Source organism: Melanotaenia boesemani, chromosome 6, assembly GCF_017639745.1.
Source record: "Melanotaenia boesemani isolate fMelBoe1 chromosome 6, fMelBoe1.pri, whole genome shotgun sequence".
NCBI classification, from domain to species: domain Eukaryota; kingdom Metazoa; phylum Chordata; class Actinopteri; order Atheriniformes; family Melanotaeniidae; genus Melanotaenia; species Melanotaenia boesemani.
In genome coordinates, this window is record NC_055687.1 from 28378132 (window position 1) to 28395847 (window position 17716).

Here is a 17716-nt window from a genome sequence, read left to right on the forward strand (position 1 = left end):
CCACTGAAAGCCAGACAAGCTGGAAAAAAATATTAGCAAAGCATCAGATGACTTTTATAAGAGACACATTTAGAGAGAAGTACACAAAATGTGATGACAGTTGCATAATATTTCATTGTGTAGGAACGTCATAATTATGTGACCCATCTCGTTTTCAGCATTTAATATTTTAAAGATGGTGGCATTTATTCTTTCTGCTGTTCTGTAATGAGGTCAGATTAAGTTAAACATATATATATATATATATATATATATATATATATATATATATATATATATATATATATATATATATATATATATAGTGTGTGAGAGAGATTGCCAAAGGTTTATGTGTGACCCTAAATTGCTGTGATAACTGCATGGCCCTAAGCTACATTATTCAATTTCTTGAGAAGATGAACATAAATCTTGGAAATAGCAAGTTATTGTAACGTATTTGTTCATCTGCTAGTTGTAATTATGTTCACATTGCTCTAAATACATATAGCGCTTGTAGCCTATTTTAAAATTTTTGTCTTACAGTGCAGCATTTTTTTTTTATCCTTTTTTGTTAACATATAAAATTGTTGACATAAGCAACAAAAAGTAATATACAACAACTGCAGAGAGGATCAGCTTGAATAAAAGGCAACCAGCGGTGTTGGTGTCCTTAAGTAGCTTCTCAAACATCCCTGCTGGGTCATTTAAGGACATTTTGGCAAACCGCCGAGTAGGAAAACGAATGTTTTTACTTCCTTCTGCGCACACCTCTTAACGCCTTGTTCGTGAACTTGTTAGATTTAACTCAACACATTCACGTAGTGCCTGCAGCTGAATAAAAGTACATATTTTTTTAAGTTTCCTAAATTTTTAGAGCCCTGAAAGTCGCCGAGGAATGACGTCAGGACGTATCACATTGAATGATGACGCCGTTTGATCATTAAAAAAAAATCTGCCGTTAAAAAAAAATATCTGAAAATTAGGTCAGCAAACAACACAACAGCGACGGTCCCGTCATGAATAGCTGCTTAACCGTCTGCTCATTAATTTGAACTTTCACAAAGACGCGCCTCTGGCGTAAAATAACCTGTTCCGACGAGGAAAGATGTCCGGTGTTTTCAGCATCAAACGAGAGCTGTAGCGTTAGACCGGTCCGTTTTTATGTCCGTGTTCCTCGGCTGGGTTTGGGAGACCCTTGAGCCCAAATCAACGTTGACGCTGCTACCGCCCCGGCCAGACTGAGGCTGAATGGTTAGCCGGGGGTAGGAAAAAACACCGACAAATACCACCGGAGAGAATCTGGAAGCTGTTCTGCCGAGACCTAGGAAATCACTCCACGCTTCATCTCCACAGCCTGGTAGCAACACAGTGCACATTTCAGTAGTTCAGTAAGTTTGCCGCCAGACGTTATAAGACTGGCCGGGCTAACACTGGCTAGTTGGCCCACAGTATAGACCAGATGTTATGGAGCTAAATTAGACTCCCTTGTATGATTCATTATTTTATCGTTATTTTAAACATATTAAATAGGCTAGCTCACACCTTCACATTAAATTGCGGCTACTTGTTAATTAAAACGAAGATATTGGCATAGCAGCAGCACAGCATCGTGAACACAATTACTGCATAATCGTTTACACAGATTTTACCAGCACCAAGACGTGAGAAGTTGGCCAAAGCATGCAGTTGTGTGTTAAAGGGAAATATTTGTACATTTGTTTTGTCACAGTGTATGATCTAGTAATACACAATCAGTAGCCATTACATTTAGCTCTGCTATTATCATAAAAATAAAGGCACAAATACACACTTATTACTTACTTAAAAGTACTACTTTTTGTAACCAGGTAATGTGTGTCATAAAGCAAAATGAAAACAATGTCCTGGTGTTTCATCAATTAGTTTAGTGTGATTATCATGTGGTCTCTACTGACATTACTGAAATAATCCCAGTCCACATAGCTCTTCCACAGTATTCATTGTGTATAAAGCTCCCTAGTAGCACCTATATGGAAATTGGGTTTGTGCTCATGTTGGAGAAATCCTAATGTATGTGCATAGAGCAGAAAAACTAGATATTTTACACAATTTACAGGCATCTATAAGTTTTCATTTATTTGAAGGCCTTAGCTAACTATTTGGTTCTTGGGGTGATGAGCGACCAACTTTTTTGGTCGATTTTATATCCCTTTGGGCATCTTTCCTCTTCCTTGTAGTCTCAACAACTTATTAGTTTACTTTGTTTTACATCCCTAAAATGTAAAAGCACTGTCACGTAACAGCATCCATGTCATGGCCTATTTTACACTTCTAATATTATTATTATTATTGTAAAGTAAACCAACATGGGCATCTGATTCTTTTTCTGTATGAACTTTCCTTGTGTTATCTACTTCAGTTAACTTGGTAACAAGAACATACAACAAACTTCAATAGAAAAAAAGACCAGTATTCTTTTTATAATGACTGGTTCAAAAGGCCTTCCGCTAAAGATTTTATGATCATTGGCACCTAATCTAAAACTCTCTCTCTCTCTCTCTCTCTCTCTCTCTCTCTCTCTCTCTCTATATATATATATATATATATATATATATATATATATATATATATATGTATATTCTACAGGTATCCTTACTTTTTTACATGACTTTTATCATGAAAATGAAATAACAATTGTCCATGTAATTTGTTTGTAGTATAGTAAGAACAAGAATATCACGTTCCTCGCTACAAAATGTTTACAAGTAAACTATTTCTGCAGGATGTAAATCTTTTTTCTTCCACAGTACTATATCTGAGAATGATCAGTATCGGGAAATTGTTTAGTTTGTATTGTAATAATAAAGTCTTGAAAATAATGATTATTAGCCATTATGAAACATATCTTCAAAAATATCTGTCATAGTCAGAAAGGCTTAAACTATTTATTATGTGCTGACAAGAAGGAGTCAGTGTACTTATCTAGTGTAATGATTTATGCATCGTCCTTTGTTAATTTTCTGTTAATTGAAGTGTGTTGTTTGCTCTGTCTTAACCTTTATTTTGCAGCATATTACAGCATGTAATCCCATTCATAATGAGCTGCTATAAATGTTTTTTTTTTTTAAAAAAAGTAAATTAATCAAAATTTAAATTAGGGAAATGTTATTTGGATTTTTAAAATTAGCAGGTGTTCTGTATACAAAAGAGAGCCATTTTAAACATTTATTTTTATCTATTTTTTGTTAATATTTACTTAAATGTATAACCTATGTGGTAGCTTTTTGATTTACACAATGTTTCCCAAAGCAGACAATTGTTTATTTATACATAAAACCCTGAGAATCTATTAACAGGTCCTGTAATGACTTTTGTATTTGTTTTGTTTCAGGAAAAATATTTGCAATAATCTGGCACGTGAGCACAACTACCTACAATATGTGAACATCATCACACTGCCGCAGATCTTTTTTACCCCCTGGTAGACGTGAACAGTTAGGTTGAGTTTGCTTCGACAATGTCAAGCCGCCGGAAATCCACCACACCATGCATGGTGCTGCCTACTGATGTGGTGGAGCAGGAAGTTGTAGAAGAGAAATCAGAAATGACAAAGGAGGAAGAGACAGGTGATGAGGAGGAGGAGGAGGGGGGGAGAGTGAAAGAAGGAATGGAGGGAGGACCACCTGCAGAGGATCTTGGTCAGCCTGTAGTGGTTGTCCCCACTCCACAGGATGCAGGTAAGACTTTTTCATGGATGAGTAGCAGTACTACTTTGTAGACCTAAAGTCAACTTTATAGCAATTCTAAGTCAATGGGAAAGAGGCTGGAATTATGTACCACAATGAATTGTTTTCTATCAACTCTACAGATGAAAGCAGTGTCTCTACTGTTGAAGATGCAGCCGTTGACTCCTCCCTGAAAAGCAGAGCTGCAGATCCTCCTGATGATCCAAGCAGTAATCAGCCGATCCAGGAACAACAGCATGATTCACCTGAAGAGGGTGGGGCAGACCCTTCAGTGGTTTCTGCCATTTCTCTCAGCAAGACCCCAATCATGAGAATGAAAACCAAATGTGAACCCAAGAGAATCGCCGTGTCCCTGAAATCAGCTGATGAGGCAGCAGAGGGTGATGGGGAGTTGGGTGGAGAACAAGAGCCCATAGAAGCTCCGCTCGGGCCAATGACACCTGTTGAGATGTTGCTGCACAACCCTATGAAATTTGGGGGAGGTGGCTTCCTGGTCAGTCCACCAGAGCATCAAAGAAAATCATCCATATTAAATCCCACTATTCTGCCTGCTGGCCTGGCACAGGTAGAGTTGAGAGAGTTATTTGGTTTTAGTGCAATTTTTCAGCAATACGAAGGTCAGAATGCAATGTTTTATTCATATGTGAAAAGTTAATATAGGTAATGTAGGTATAACAGCCACTTGGAGACTAAAAACTGCAGAAAGATTTTGGAGAAATAATTCTATGACTAAGTTGATTATTAGCAGCAGCACTGCAGTTGATGAAAGTCATCTTCAGCTACATTATAGCTGGACTGTAACTTACCAAAAAGAGCTTGTGCATGAGTTCACTTTTGCCTGTATAAAGTATCAACAACTGCAACATTTCTCAGTTCTCTTCCTGTCGCAATTATTTCAGGTGCTTTCTGCCTTCCAAGCCCAGCAGAGTGCAGCAGCAGCTCAGCCACAGCTTCTGATTCCACTCAGCAGCATCCCCTCCTACAGTGCAGCTATGGACACTAACCCTCTTTTAGGCAGCACATACAAGAAGTTTCCTTACCCATCCATGGCAGAAATCAGCAGCCTGGCAACGCAGACACAGTTTACAGAGGAGCAGATCAAGGTAGTAAGAGGGGGTGGGATAATTTTACACCCCAATATTACAGAAGAAACCTTATGGATAGTAAATTGTTTATTGTATATATCACCTATATGCTAATAATAGTTCATATTAATGCTTGAATAAAAAAATATTAAGATATAAATAGATGATTGATTTTGGAATCAATCAAGTGACAACAGTGTCCACGATTAGAGCAACAAACAGACCATTTTCCCTTTGTTACCACCTCCCTTGCAGGCTCACAAGCATATCAGCAGGGGATTGATACCCCCAACCCCTGCCCTCCCCAAACCCACCCATTAAGCTTTTGTACTTTAACACAACACTAATCCACAACAAAAGCACATTAGTCTCGCATTAGTTCTGAGAATTTTTGGCACAGATAGCTTAATCTGACCATTTAAAATGCTGTCATCCCATTGTGTTTCTGTGAACAACATATTCATTTTTAAATTCATCATGGTCCCTGTAAATATCCATCTTTTATTAAATGAAACACTGTTTCATTTTTCAAGGTTTGCATCAGTTCAAATACTTTTTTCCTATGTTTTTAAAGAAAAGATTACAGTCAGATGTACCTGATCCCTACATAGGTGTGGTTCTCAGCTCAGCGACTGAAGCATGGAGTCAGTTGGACTCCAGAGGAAGTGGAGGAGGCCAGGAGGAAGCAGTTTAATGGTACAGTGCATACAGTGCCTCAGACTATCACTGTCATACCTGCGCACCAACTGTCAGCTGCTGCTAACGGCCTACAGTCCATTCTGCAGACCTGCCAGATAGTGGGCCAGCCTGGCCTTGTGTTCACACAGGTAGGTAAGGAGCAGACATGTTACATTTGACTTGGTCTTGTTAGATTTTGCTTTACATTTGTCCCTTTTGCCTCAGGTTTGCATTTTGTTTATTAGCATTTTGGCTTAAATATCAGTGATCACATGAATTTACCCACATCATCTACATCCTGAATATAATAAATCAACTGTTTAACACATCACTGCCATAAATGCTGGGTTTGCCAACAGGCTTGGATTCCAGCAATGTCCAATCATCCATTTCAAGACTACAGTGTTATTTACTGAGCTGATGTTCTGATCTTTGGTGGTTTTGTGTTCTGACCAAGCTAATAATTTAGAGATTTTAGGAGAAGGGAAAGGTGGTCTTGCAAAAAAACAAAAAAAGTATCCACCAGCAAAAAAACTGAAAAGCAGTTTAGTTTCATAATTAAGGAGCACAGTCACTTCAAATGACACATGCATGCCTGTTTATCTGTCTGTCTGACACCCCGTAGGTTGGTCCAGGGGGAAATCTTCCAGTAACCAGCCCCATTACCCTTACCGTTGCGGGGTTACCCAATCGGTCCCAGAGCTCCAGCAGAGTTTCCTGTCAACCGACTCTAACAAACAGTGAGCTGAAACGAGCAACCACAGTCCAGCCTCCCTCTTTGTCTCCACAGGTTGGGGCGCCATTACGATCTAGCTTTTCTTATCATCCGCAAGTAAATTTCTGTTTCTGTGCCTTTCTCAGTCTGTGCATAAATTAACCACATTTCATCAGTTTGTGTTCACTATACTTGTGCATTTAAAAAATGTGTGGCACTCTCACCTGTAGCCATTTCATCTTTTTCTAGTCAGTAATAAGGTACGTCAGCGTGTAATATGGCACTATAATAACAGTTGATTAATGGATAACCTTTTCTTTTCTCTCTAAGGAGAACTCAGCTCTCAGCGCTGACACATTCAGCACCCGACCTAAGAAATCCAAAGAGCAGCTGGCAGAACTGAAAGCTAGCTACCTGAAAAACCACTTTGTTACTGATGCAGAAATTGCCCGCTTGATGAAACTAACTAACCTGACAAAGGGTGAGATCAAGAAGTGGTTCAGTGACACCCGGTACAACCAGCGCAACTCCAAGAACAGCCATGTCATTGTTTTCCATGATGGTGGAAGTAGAGCTGGGAGCAGTTCTAGCAGTGCTGCAAACGCCACCATTGTTATTGACTCAAGTGATGAGACCCCCACATCCCCCCAACCTCCATGCACTCCTCCTGTGAAGGAGAAAGAGACCCGACCCAAAACATGGAACCCTTTCCCAGACTTCACCCTGCAGAAGTTTAAGGAGAAGACACCAGAGCAGTTAGTGGTGCTGGAGGAGAGTTTTGAGAAGAGCATTACTCCATCAGATGAGGAGCTGAGTCGTCTGAGGACAGAGACGAAACTCACTCGGAGGGAGATTGACGCCTGGTTCACTGAAAGACGAAAAATGTCATCTGTCAGTACTTCCTCCCCAGATTCTTCTGAGGGGGATAAAATGGAAACAGACACCACAAAAGCAGGAGCCGGGGGAGAAACAGGAGGACCAACCACCTCTCCTCTTTCTGCCTCCTCATCTCGAAAGGGTAGTCAGACACCTCCCAGCAGTCGCAGTAAGCAGCTGCCCAACAGCAGCAAGAAAGACATAAAAGATAAAAGTAAAAAGTCTCCGGAGCAACTCCATATTCTGAAAAGTGCCTTTGTGCGGACCCAGTGGCCCACACCAGAGGAGTATGATCAGCTGGCAGAAGAGAGTGGCCTTCCTCGCTCCTACATCGTCAGCTGGTTCGGAGACTCTCGCTACTCCTGGAAAAATGGAAACCTTAAATGGTTCTTTCAGTACCAAAGTGGCAACATTGAAGGACCAAACAACGGAGGTAGCAGTAAAATGGGAGGTGGCAGCGGAAGTCGAAAAAGACGTGGTCGAAATCGTGGCTGGGGACGATCCCGAACCAGGAAACAGCCAAAGAGGTCCGCCTCCTCCTGTGCAGATATCAGCAAATTGACCCCGCCAAAGAAATTTAAAACTGCGAAGGAAATCCTGAAGGAATACTACCTGAAGCACCAGTTCCTCAATGAGCAAGATCTGGATGAGCTTGTCACCAAGACCAACATGAGCTATGAACAGGTAATAAATATTTGCACAAGATACATACATTTCATTGTAACATCGGGGCATTTTGTACCTTTAAAGTTTGCTTTATAGGTCTAAGATAATCCCTTAAATCCATCTCAATAACTTTATTAATATAATTCAAGACACTTATGGGTATACTTGACAAACTGATACACTGCTCTCTTTATATTCTGTTTCCATGGTCCACATTTTCACTATCACAAAAATATATCAAATATAAAAGAGAGATGATTACATACATGCATTACATTTATTTGATTACTACTTGATTTCTTATTTTTTCATGTTAAAGAATAACATTCACTTCAGTTCAAAGCCTTTATTGTCACGGTACACATAGTAGTGCAATGAGGCTATCTGCCTGAAAAGGCAGCAAACAAGATAAGTTAAACTAACTTTAACCTGATTACATGAGTAACTTTTTTGTATTGCATCATGTGCAATATTCAGTGGCATCTTGATATGCTTGACTGATGGGTATTGTTACTACATCTGCTACTACTTAGTACTGATGGGTTGGATAACACTCATCTTAAAACTTGTATGTCATTTAAGTCCTTCCAGGAAATATGCCACATTTCTTTTAAACCCCAACAAATTTACAGCTGTTTTTACAGCATCTGGGTTTAAGGTGTGTAGTGGGCAACTCTGTTCCATTCAGCCCTTCTCTCCCACCAGGTGTGTCTTAGTTGAAAGCTGTCCTACATCTTTGAGGTTACATGCAATTATATATTTGGACACAAATCACACCCAATAACCCCTGTTTTTGTAGCCAGCCAGAGAGTTTGCACTACCACACACCAAACTGAAATAATTAATAGTAATTTTATTCTCAAATACATAGAATTTCCTTGTCTGCAGTTCAGTGTTGGACAGTGATTTGTTAAATAGCCATGGTTTTTAAAACTGTACCAAAGTGGGTAATGTTTTTAATTGTTGCTTATATTAAGTACTTCTGGCAAAGGTGCAAGCAGTGCATCAGTGACAAATTTAAAAAAGGGAACAAAAAGACAATTAAAAATGTATTTCCTTACTTTAACATAAAGCTAACTTAAAAATGTTTTTACTGCTCTAAGAGCTCCTGACTTAAACTGCTTAATCACATTTTGTGATCAGTGTAGCAGACAACACAACTACCACAGCTACATGGTGCTCCAGTATGACTTGGAAATGTGTGCTGAGGTTTTTTTTTTCATTCTTATCCATATTTTAATACCAGGAAGGATTGAGAATGTATGTGTGTGTCTTGTGAGTATGAAAGACTGGAGTTAATGTGAGCATATCTCACAAACAGGCAACTTAGTCATCATTTATCTCAAGGTTTACAATCATTAGACTTTACTTCACTCTCTCTACCAATTTGTTACCAAACAGAAATACTAATTGTACAGTTTCAACAACGCAGCAGAAAGACATTCGAAAGAAGAAAGCAACAAAACGGAGGATGCAGAGACCAGGTAAAGAAACTCATTTTCTTCCTTTGCTGTGTAATTCTTTCCTGACTTTTGATTTAATTTTAAATTTATATGATAGAAAGTGACAGCTAAGCTACTGTATTAGCTATGTAAAGTTTTTTTTTTGTACATTATACAAGTGTACAGTATATTTAGACTTTTAATGCATGCCTGCATTTCTTCAGCTGGTAAGAGTTTTGAAAAACACATTAAAAAAAAAACAATGTGAGATTGAGAAAGGATGCAAGCTACATCACAGGTTTATCAACTTTATTAATGTTATCAGCTGTCATAAAATGGCAAAAAACTACATTAGTAAGCTGTAATGATTACTGGTGTCTTGAAATTGCAATGCAGTCAGCTGTGTGACTAAATGCAGAGGAAACCATGGTCAAGTTTCTACAGTTAGATGAGGGAAGCTGAAAGTGAAATGGAGGTAGCAGCTGGTCCCAGTGTGGTACAGGCAGGAGATAGGTGATCATGCTGCACAGTTACAGCATGTAAAGTTTATCCACATAAAAGAGCAGGTAGATGACATGTGGCTGCATTTGATTCTCTTTAATATTTCATTATGTAATTCCATTTCTCTACATTCAGGTTTCAGTCACACGTGCAAACCTGACAGGCTGTCTGGAGGGAGACCCTACTTCCCATGTCATTCCCTAAGAACTGAGTGACCTAGGTTTTTCAGGTGGGTGGTGGGTAGGCAAGTTCAGTCCTAGAGAGCTTTTCTATGTTCTGCTCCAACACACCTAATTCAAATTAAATGGATCCAAGTTCTGCTCAGTGGTTCATTAATTTGAATGGTGTGGTTGAAACAGGGAAACATTGAAAACCTGTAGGACTGCTGCTCTCTATGACCAAACTTGCCTATCCCTGATCTATGAAAACCCACGGCCCTCTTTCCAGTGAAAAAAAGCAGAAAGGAACACCAAGAGCACCCCATGGAAGAAATGTGGTACTGATGTTAATGGACTATTTTTTTTTCTTACTTTCAACATGTAAACATTCCCTTTCTCATTATCTAAGAATTGTGTGTCATTCCAGGTCATCAAACATTATATTTTTAAGCTAAATAGTAATCTGGAATCCAAGCTCAAGAACAGGGGTGGCAACTCAAGGGCTGCAGGTTTTCCATTTTTCAATCCTCAAACACACCTGATTCAAAATAAATGTCTCTCTTCAGCAGCTTATTGTAAAGTTCTGCCCAAACACGTAGACCCATTAACCTGTTTCCAGGAAACATCCAAAACCTGCAGGACTGTGGCTCTTGAGGACCAACTCTGCCATCCCTGCTGAAGAACACTGAAGTGTAAAGCTTGTTGCTTACATTGCCAAAACAGACAACTTTTTTCTTGTTCTTGAGGAGGCAAGAACAAAAAAATAAAACAAAAACAAACAAAACATGTCTTTTTGTGCAATGTACAATTGGCTTGGTTATTTCATACGTCACGAGAAACTTTGTCCATGGCAGGGAGGGGTTTTTGTACGCATGTCCGTGTCTTTATGTGCCACATGTTGTACATGTTTAAAACTATTCGTTCAACTTTGTTTCATTTTTTTGAATAAGCAGAGAAGTGGAAATGATAACTTTTCCAATTGTCTGGGTGAGATGGAAAGAAGCTTTTTCACCTCTTTTTCTTACCAACCACAGAGTTGTTCTCAGACTCCACATGAGAAACAACTCGAGAACAAGCTGCAAGAACTCCCAAACCAGGGCCACGGCAACAAAATGTCATGATTTTTTTTCTTGCTGCCTTAAGAAGAAGAACAAAGTTCTTTGTTCTTGTGAAGTATGTAACAAGCTTTAGTGGCCCTGTGATAACTGTATGACATTTCAATGTTAAACGTTTTTACAGAGAAACCCATCCCAGGAGAGAAAGCCAGTTTAACAGGAGTGAATCGCTTACAAGCACCACATTTATCAGGATCCTTTTAAAATCAGTACATTTCCTGAATTAATTTGATCTGATATGTCTCATCCATGTTGTTTTTCAGAATGACTTACTTTAATTTACATGATATTTTTCCTCTTTATTGTGTTGTTTTTAAGAACAAGACACAGGCCCAAAGTTCTCTTCTCTTGAAAGCAGCAGGGCTGGTCATCCCTGTAAACTAGGAGAGATTTTTCATCATTGAAAGTTGTTGTCATCACTAAATACATTTTCTAATACCTGTAGTTTATTCAATCCAGTACATATTTAGTTAAGCAAATTTAATCTGTTTTTCAGATCTAAACTGACTGAAAGGAGACCAGCTGACTGCTTATTAAGGAAAATGATCAGTGGACCGGCACCAGAGGCATTTCCTGGACTGGAATTAGTGCTCCTTTGAAAAACCTTGAAAGATTGAGTGCTCTAAGAAAAAGTGCCATCTTTGTGCACATTGGAGGTTATATATTTATTTGTATTTGTTGAGTAAAGTAAGTTCAAAAGTAATCTTTTTACTAAATGTATTTATGTTTATGGCTGATAACAGGAATGTAACACCCTAGTTTCACTTGCACAAGATGCATTCTTACACACATTCTCCCTTTCTCCCGGTGTTTCATAAACAGAGATGGCATTAAATAAAAAAAAAAAAAACATGTTTCAAAAGTTTTGTTTATCGCATTTGTTTACTGGCAGGTATCCGGTTTCTGTCAGCTTGCTGTAGATTTAAAACAAACACTGCACAGTTCAGTGACTTCCTGCCACGCTTACTTTGCAAAAACATTTGGTATCAAATTCAAATTACATATATAGATACAAAAAAAATCATAAATACTGTAAAAGAAAAACAAAATGCAAGTTACAGTGTGATTGAACAAATAAATTGGTATATCAATATAAATACAGCTGTGAGTTGTATAAAGGAAAATGTCTAAATTTATTATGACCAGATTTTGCACAGTGATGAGTTTTGTTGTGGGTGGCTTGATGATCAGCTCTGCTGGGAGCAGCCTTGATAGTGGAGTTTGACAGCAGAGGGAAGAAAGAATCTGTGGCACCTTTGCATGATGCACCACAGTTGAAGAAGTCGGCTGCTGATGGTGTTTTCTAGGGCTCTTACAGTCTCATATAAGGGAGGGGAGGCATTGTCCATGATCGATGACAGCGTTGCCGTCATCCTCCTGTCGCCCACCATTTCCACTGGCTCGAGACCGCAGCCCATGACAGTCGGCCTTCACCAGTATTTTTCTTTATCTCTTCTATTGTGGTGCTACTGCTTCAGCAGGCCAGACCATAAAATAAATAAAATACTTTATTAATCCAATAGGGAAAGTGCATTATTAAAAAAAATATTACTTTAAAACATACAGGGTGTAACAACACTGAGCCATTTATATATAAACTTGTTGTGTGTCCACATACATGGCTGCTGCCATATTTGTACAACCATCTTTACTACAGTGTCTGAATGACAAACAACTTTGTGTGTAAAGTGAGAACGGGCTTTGACAGGTGCTAGAACACCGTTTGGGATCAGTAACGCCTTAAAAGGCACATTGAAGAAAACAGGACATGTACACAATGTTGAAGTACTTACCTCTTTTGCGCTCAATTCACTCGCAGATGAAAACATGTTTATGTCTGGAAAAATATTGGCCACTGACGGCCACCGTCCATTCACAACTGTGCTTGGTATTTGAAGTAATTTCCCATGTTTACCACTAGATGACTAATTTTACAAACTGTACCTTTATATTTGATTTTTTTTTCCCTGTGGTATCGATTGTTGAATATTTTTTTTTTGTATTGGTAATACTTTTAAATAATGTTGCGTCAGCACTAATGGAAGTAAAGATAGGGAAACTTTTTTTACCCTGAACTGGGAATGTGATGTAGAATTTAACTGCATATCTGAATCTCTCAAGTAACCGGGTGTTTTCAAACATACAGGAATCCCAACCATGTGCCGGGTATGTGATTTTCTTTGAAGTTTATTAGTTTTTAGTCACAAGTACATGCGCTCAGCAAAGGAATTCTTTTCTTCATAATTATTTAACTCAGTCAGATGTTAACGTCTGCTCACTTAATTGGCTACATTCTAAATTTTGCTCCCTTATTAATTTACATTTGCACAAACCCACCACACCACAGAGGACATGGCCTGCTGTCAACACCCTGTTAAGGTGTAATTCTGTGTCTCTAAAGGTGCGGGAGTGGTTTGCTGAAGTCCAACGACGCTTGGACGTGGGATTAGATCCCTTCCTTGACCCAACTGTGGAGAGAACAGATGGAGACAAAGCAGCACAAAGCAATGACGAGACGCAGGGAGAGACGTCCGTGGCCTCCGAGGAGCAGACCGGCCCAGGGGTGGGAGATGAAGATGATGAAGACGAGGAGGATGATGGCGAAGAAACGGATGACAGTGAGGTTTGGGAACCATCACGAAGCGTCAGGAAATCATTGTCAGTTTCTGAAGACTAGAAATGGTGGGACAGGGTAAAACTTGACTGATTGTTACAAGAGAAAAAATGGTTTTGATCAATGCTGGAAGACTGCAAAACTGTGTAGTCATCATTTCACTGTTTTTAAACGATTTCTGAACATGTCCACATGAGACTAATGGATCATTAGGGTTTGTTTACTCAGTGTTAGCAAAATTTACACAAAAATCAAACTCTGAGTAGCTGGTAAAGCATTTAATTAGTAATACCTTGTAAAAAAGAACATCATGATGTGAATTAGTCTGGCTCAGCTGACAGTAAAAACAACTGAGATAATGTACTTATCCCAAAATTACAGTATTCCTTAATTCTGTTTTAAACAGCTAATGAATACTGGCTGCTGAACATGGCAGATCCTCTGAGGACTTGGCAGTTTTAATGTGTACCCTGTTTATTAAATTAGCTTTCCTTTCTTGCTAAAATAAACCACTGAAGTCGATTTACACAATGATGATGGGAGGGTTAAACGGTTGTGAGCACACTCTTAGATTCAAAATTCAGTCTACAATGCTATGAATGTCTCATGACTAGTCCCAAATGAAAATATATGCATAAATACAAGAATTAATAAAAAAAAATCACAATATCTGTTTAAGACAAAAGCCTCAACTAGTGGTAGAAAACGTACCTTAATGTTGAATAAATGCTTTTAAACAACACAGGACTTCTTCCCCTCATGTAGGCCCATTGTTGTATTTCATTAATAGAGATTTTTAACTTAATACCTGCAAATCTGATGGGAATGATCCTACTGCTGTTAATGTTTTCACTTTTTTATTCACCTTTTGATAGAAAGCATCCTGTGCTGTTCTGGTGTTCTTTAGGGGGGAATGTAGATTTGGACAGTAAGTATCTGTTGTGCCAAAGTGGAATATGTTGCCTTCCAGGCACTGAGCTGCAGTTTGTTGCAGAGGCACTCTTGATGAACTAAATAATGTAGACCGTGAGGTCATTCAAAAAAACTGAGAACTTCTGCTGCAGTATTTCACTGCTGGTTGTATTTTCCCCCCATGATAATGTCGATGTAAGCACCAGCTGCAGATTCAGGGTGTTTTAGGACTAAGTCGGTCCACAAGTGATGATCTCAGCCCAAAATCACTGATGCCAGGCCTGTGAATCATTTGTGTCCTGACCTATGTTGTGAGAGACAAGTACAAAGTAGAATTTGTTTTGCACTGAAATTAAATCTGAAGCACCTAAATTAAACTTTAAAAAGCACTCTGTCCGCTTGTCCATAGTGGACTAAATTTGATTAGGCACCTTACTCTCATATTATACCATGAAATGGCTCTGTGAGACTAAACTGTTTTTTGTACCAGTATTTTGCCTTTTTTAAATTATTATTATTGTTGTGTATTCAAAAGAAGGAATATTACCAATGTAAGCATTTTTTTTTCAATAACATACGTTATGTGTTTGAGTTATAAGTTTACACGACTAAAAACAAAAAATAGAACAATCACCTTTATAGTTTTTTTCATCACCAAATTGCACAGTTTGGGCCCTATTATTAATTATTTGTCCAGTTTATAAAGCCTGTGTTTGTTAAATTTGTCATGTATATTGATTTTTATTGTGGAAGCTTCCTCCCCTCTTTTGCTTTTCCTCCTAGTCTGACTGCTTATGCTAATTCTCTTGCCTTCTTTTGTAAAATGAATGACTAGATTTTTAATGTGCACTTCCCCAAAGCTTCTCTGCAAATGCTGGCAGTGTCTTGTTGGCTGTCATGTCTCCTGAAACTGCTCACAATGCAGGCAGACATAAAACATGGACATCTTCACAAGACTGAGTTATTTAAAAAAAAGAAAAAAAAAACATTCTTGTAAAATTTGCTTTCATTCATGGAAAGAATTTAGCTGGGATAAAGACTTTTCACAGCCTTCCCTTTGTGGTGGGAAGTCTTCCAAACAACAAGCCTGTTTGTGTTTTTGTCACACTTTCCTGTTTTAAGATGTCACAACAAAAGACTGACCACCATCTTAACTACTGTTCTTCACCTTGAGACTCGGATGAAGCTTTGCTGTAAACCTATGTGCCTAAATGGCTTGTACACTTGTTTGAAAGGGGAAGTTTTCAAACTGTTAACTATGGAAATCAGAAATCTTCTTAAAGAAGACTTGTTCAAACTGAATTGTGATGCATGATCAAGCTCTGCTTTCCACTCAACGTAAAAAGATGCTCAATTGTAAAAGTTGACTTTAGCAACTTCTTTTATAAATCCTCAAACGGATACTTTGTGGTTCAGAATTTAATCACGTTTTGTTTGCAGGTAACTGTCACACCAGTTTCTGGCATCTTTTGTCACAAACAACGTTCTAGCAAGCATCTTTGAAACTAATATTAGATGTCATCTGTAAATTAGCTTGTTTTTAGGAACTGAAAAGAATTAAAACCTTGGTGCATTTTTTTAGGTGAGCTGTGCCTGTTCATGAAAAGAACAACTTCAAAATGTGACGGTGTGTTTTTGTCATATACTGCATGCAATAACTAAGAAACAACAACTCATTTTGTACATACAATATGCTAGCTTGGTATACTTGGGAAAACAGAAGTCTAATCTGGGCTAAACTACCAGTTCCTTTCTATCACCTAATTGACTGTAGTCAAGAGTTCTATTTTCATGTTAGTCCCCAACTTTATAAACTCTTACTCAAGTCTAGCTACTGCCAGATTGGAAGGGCTTGCTTTTTTTATCCAACTTAATTTAGATTAAAAAAAAAAAGCCCAAATACAATTATTCAATGGCAAGTGTTTTGTACCCTTTTATAAGCATTTCACTCTTGGTATTTTACTAGTGCTTAGTATGAATGGTTTAGTCACAGGTTAGGCTTCCTGCTCCCAGGTGTCCAGCGCTCAGTTTTTACTGTGTTCTTTCTTTACATAATAGTCTGCTCTGTGTGCTCCTATGTTTCTGTCAACACAAAGTAAGTCATGTCAGCTCTACCCAGATCAGTCAGTGGATTGCGTGTTCAGACAGACTCATACAGTATCTACAGTAGAATAGTGCATATAAATAGAATCACTTTTAGAGTTCAATCAGTGTTGCACAAGAGGCTTTTTGATACATTGGTTGCAAAAACTATAGAAGCAGACCTCAGTAGACAGGACAAAGTCTAGTGGAGGGAGTTACTGGGAGAGAATGGGAATTTCTTTGTTTTTGCTAGGCTTATGTTCAGATTTGTCTCTTAACCTGGAGCCAAACATACACAAAGATGCAGTAAATGTTACAGGAACATATAAAATCTATTAATGACAAAAATGCACTGAAGATTTTATTATTGAAATTCAGGTCATGGGTGTTGGACACAAATCTAAAATGTTTGATATAGAAAAAAAATGTTTTCAATCTGTGACATTCTGCAATAAAATGCAGGCAGTTTTACAGTTAAAATCTCCATATCTGACAAAGTGGCTTTGTCATGGTGCAACCTGTATTCACAATTTCCCGACATCTATTCAGTGAGTTATGATTCTATATCCTATCCTCCTCACGTATCCGAGTTACTCTGGTGCAGTAGAGCAAACATTATGATCTGCATAGTTTACCTGCCGTCCGTCTGTGCCCATGCGTCTTAACTGTAACCTCTGCTGTATTTCTGCTGTTGTCCTCATTTGTTTTCTGTATTTAAGCAGGTAGTGTGTTAATGTTCCTTTCAATAATCAGACTGAGATGTAGTTACTATACGACCCCCAACTTTATGATAAGAAATACACCATGTCAGAAGGGAAACATACTGTTTGTAGAAATGAAAATGTCTTTTGAAAATCTTTAACTGATTTTTCACCATCTGTTCTGTTGTCTGATCCTATTCTTACTTTGTGACCCCCCCCCCCCAAGTTACTGCTTAAAATGGGCACAAGTATCTTTTAAATCAAAACATGAACATTTTCTGTCTTTTTTTTGCTTTATTACCTGAATCATGACAGTGATCTTTCACCACTTATATTAAGTTATTGAGACACATATAATGTGGGAAGAATACAATGATCTTACTGTATGCTCTGTCCTAATAAATGGATTAAGACAAGATTATTGTGACATCACTCCTTACTCAGTCTAATAAAGTTTCCAGATC

The 17716-nt window shown here is 38.3% G+C and overlaps 1 protein-coding gene across 5 annotated transcripts; it reads left to right on the forward strand.

The window, feature by feature from the left end:
* The first annotated feature begins 724 nt into the window (after positions 1–724).
* On the forward strand, positions 725–17670 carry LOC121642270 (zinc fingers and homeoboxes protein 1-like). Of its 5 annotated transcripts, none has more exons than XM_041988892.1 (10): positions 725–1370; positions 3353–3698; positions 3830–4272; positions 4607–4810; positions 5404–5619; positions 6096–6260; positions 6516–7745; positions 9146–9211; positions 9806–9899; positions 11440–11791. In XM_041988892.1, exons 2-9 carry the CDS (start codon positions 3479–3481, stop codon positions 9872–9874), a joined length of 2613 nt encoding a protein of 870 aa, XP_041844826.1. In that variant the 5' UTR covers positions 725–1370; positions 3353–3478; the 3' UTR covers positions 9875–9899; positions 11440–11791. The 5 variants fall into 5 exon arrangements, with proteins under 5 accessions (XP_041844826.1, XP_041844827.1, XP_041844828.1 ...); XM_041988893.1 differs by having other exon boundaries at positions 9160–9211; XM_041988894.1 differs by lacking the exons at positions 9806–9899; positions 11440–11791 and having other exon boundaries at positions 726–1370; positions 9129–9208.
* The last annotated feature ends 46 nt before the right edge of the window (positions 17671–17716 follow it).

What these genes read in the sequence shown, in the direction of transcription:
- LOC121642270 (XM_041988889.1), top strand. Translation starts at nt 3,479, where the DNA reads ATGTCAAGCCGCCGGAAATCCACCACACCATGCATGGTGCTGCCTACT. An exon ending in TGCCTGCTGGCCTGGCACAG is followed by an intron (nt 4,273 to 4,606) that starts GTAGAGTTGAGA and finishes CAATTATTTCAG; the next exon opens with GTGCTTTCTGCCTTCCAAGC. An exon ending in CTGGCCTTGTGTTCACACAG is followed by an intron (nt 5,620 to 6,095) that starts GTAGGTAAGGAG and finishes GACACCCCGTAG; the next exon opens with GTTGGTCCAGGGGGAAATCT.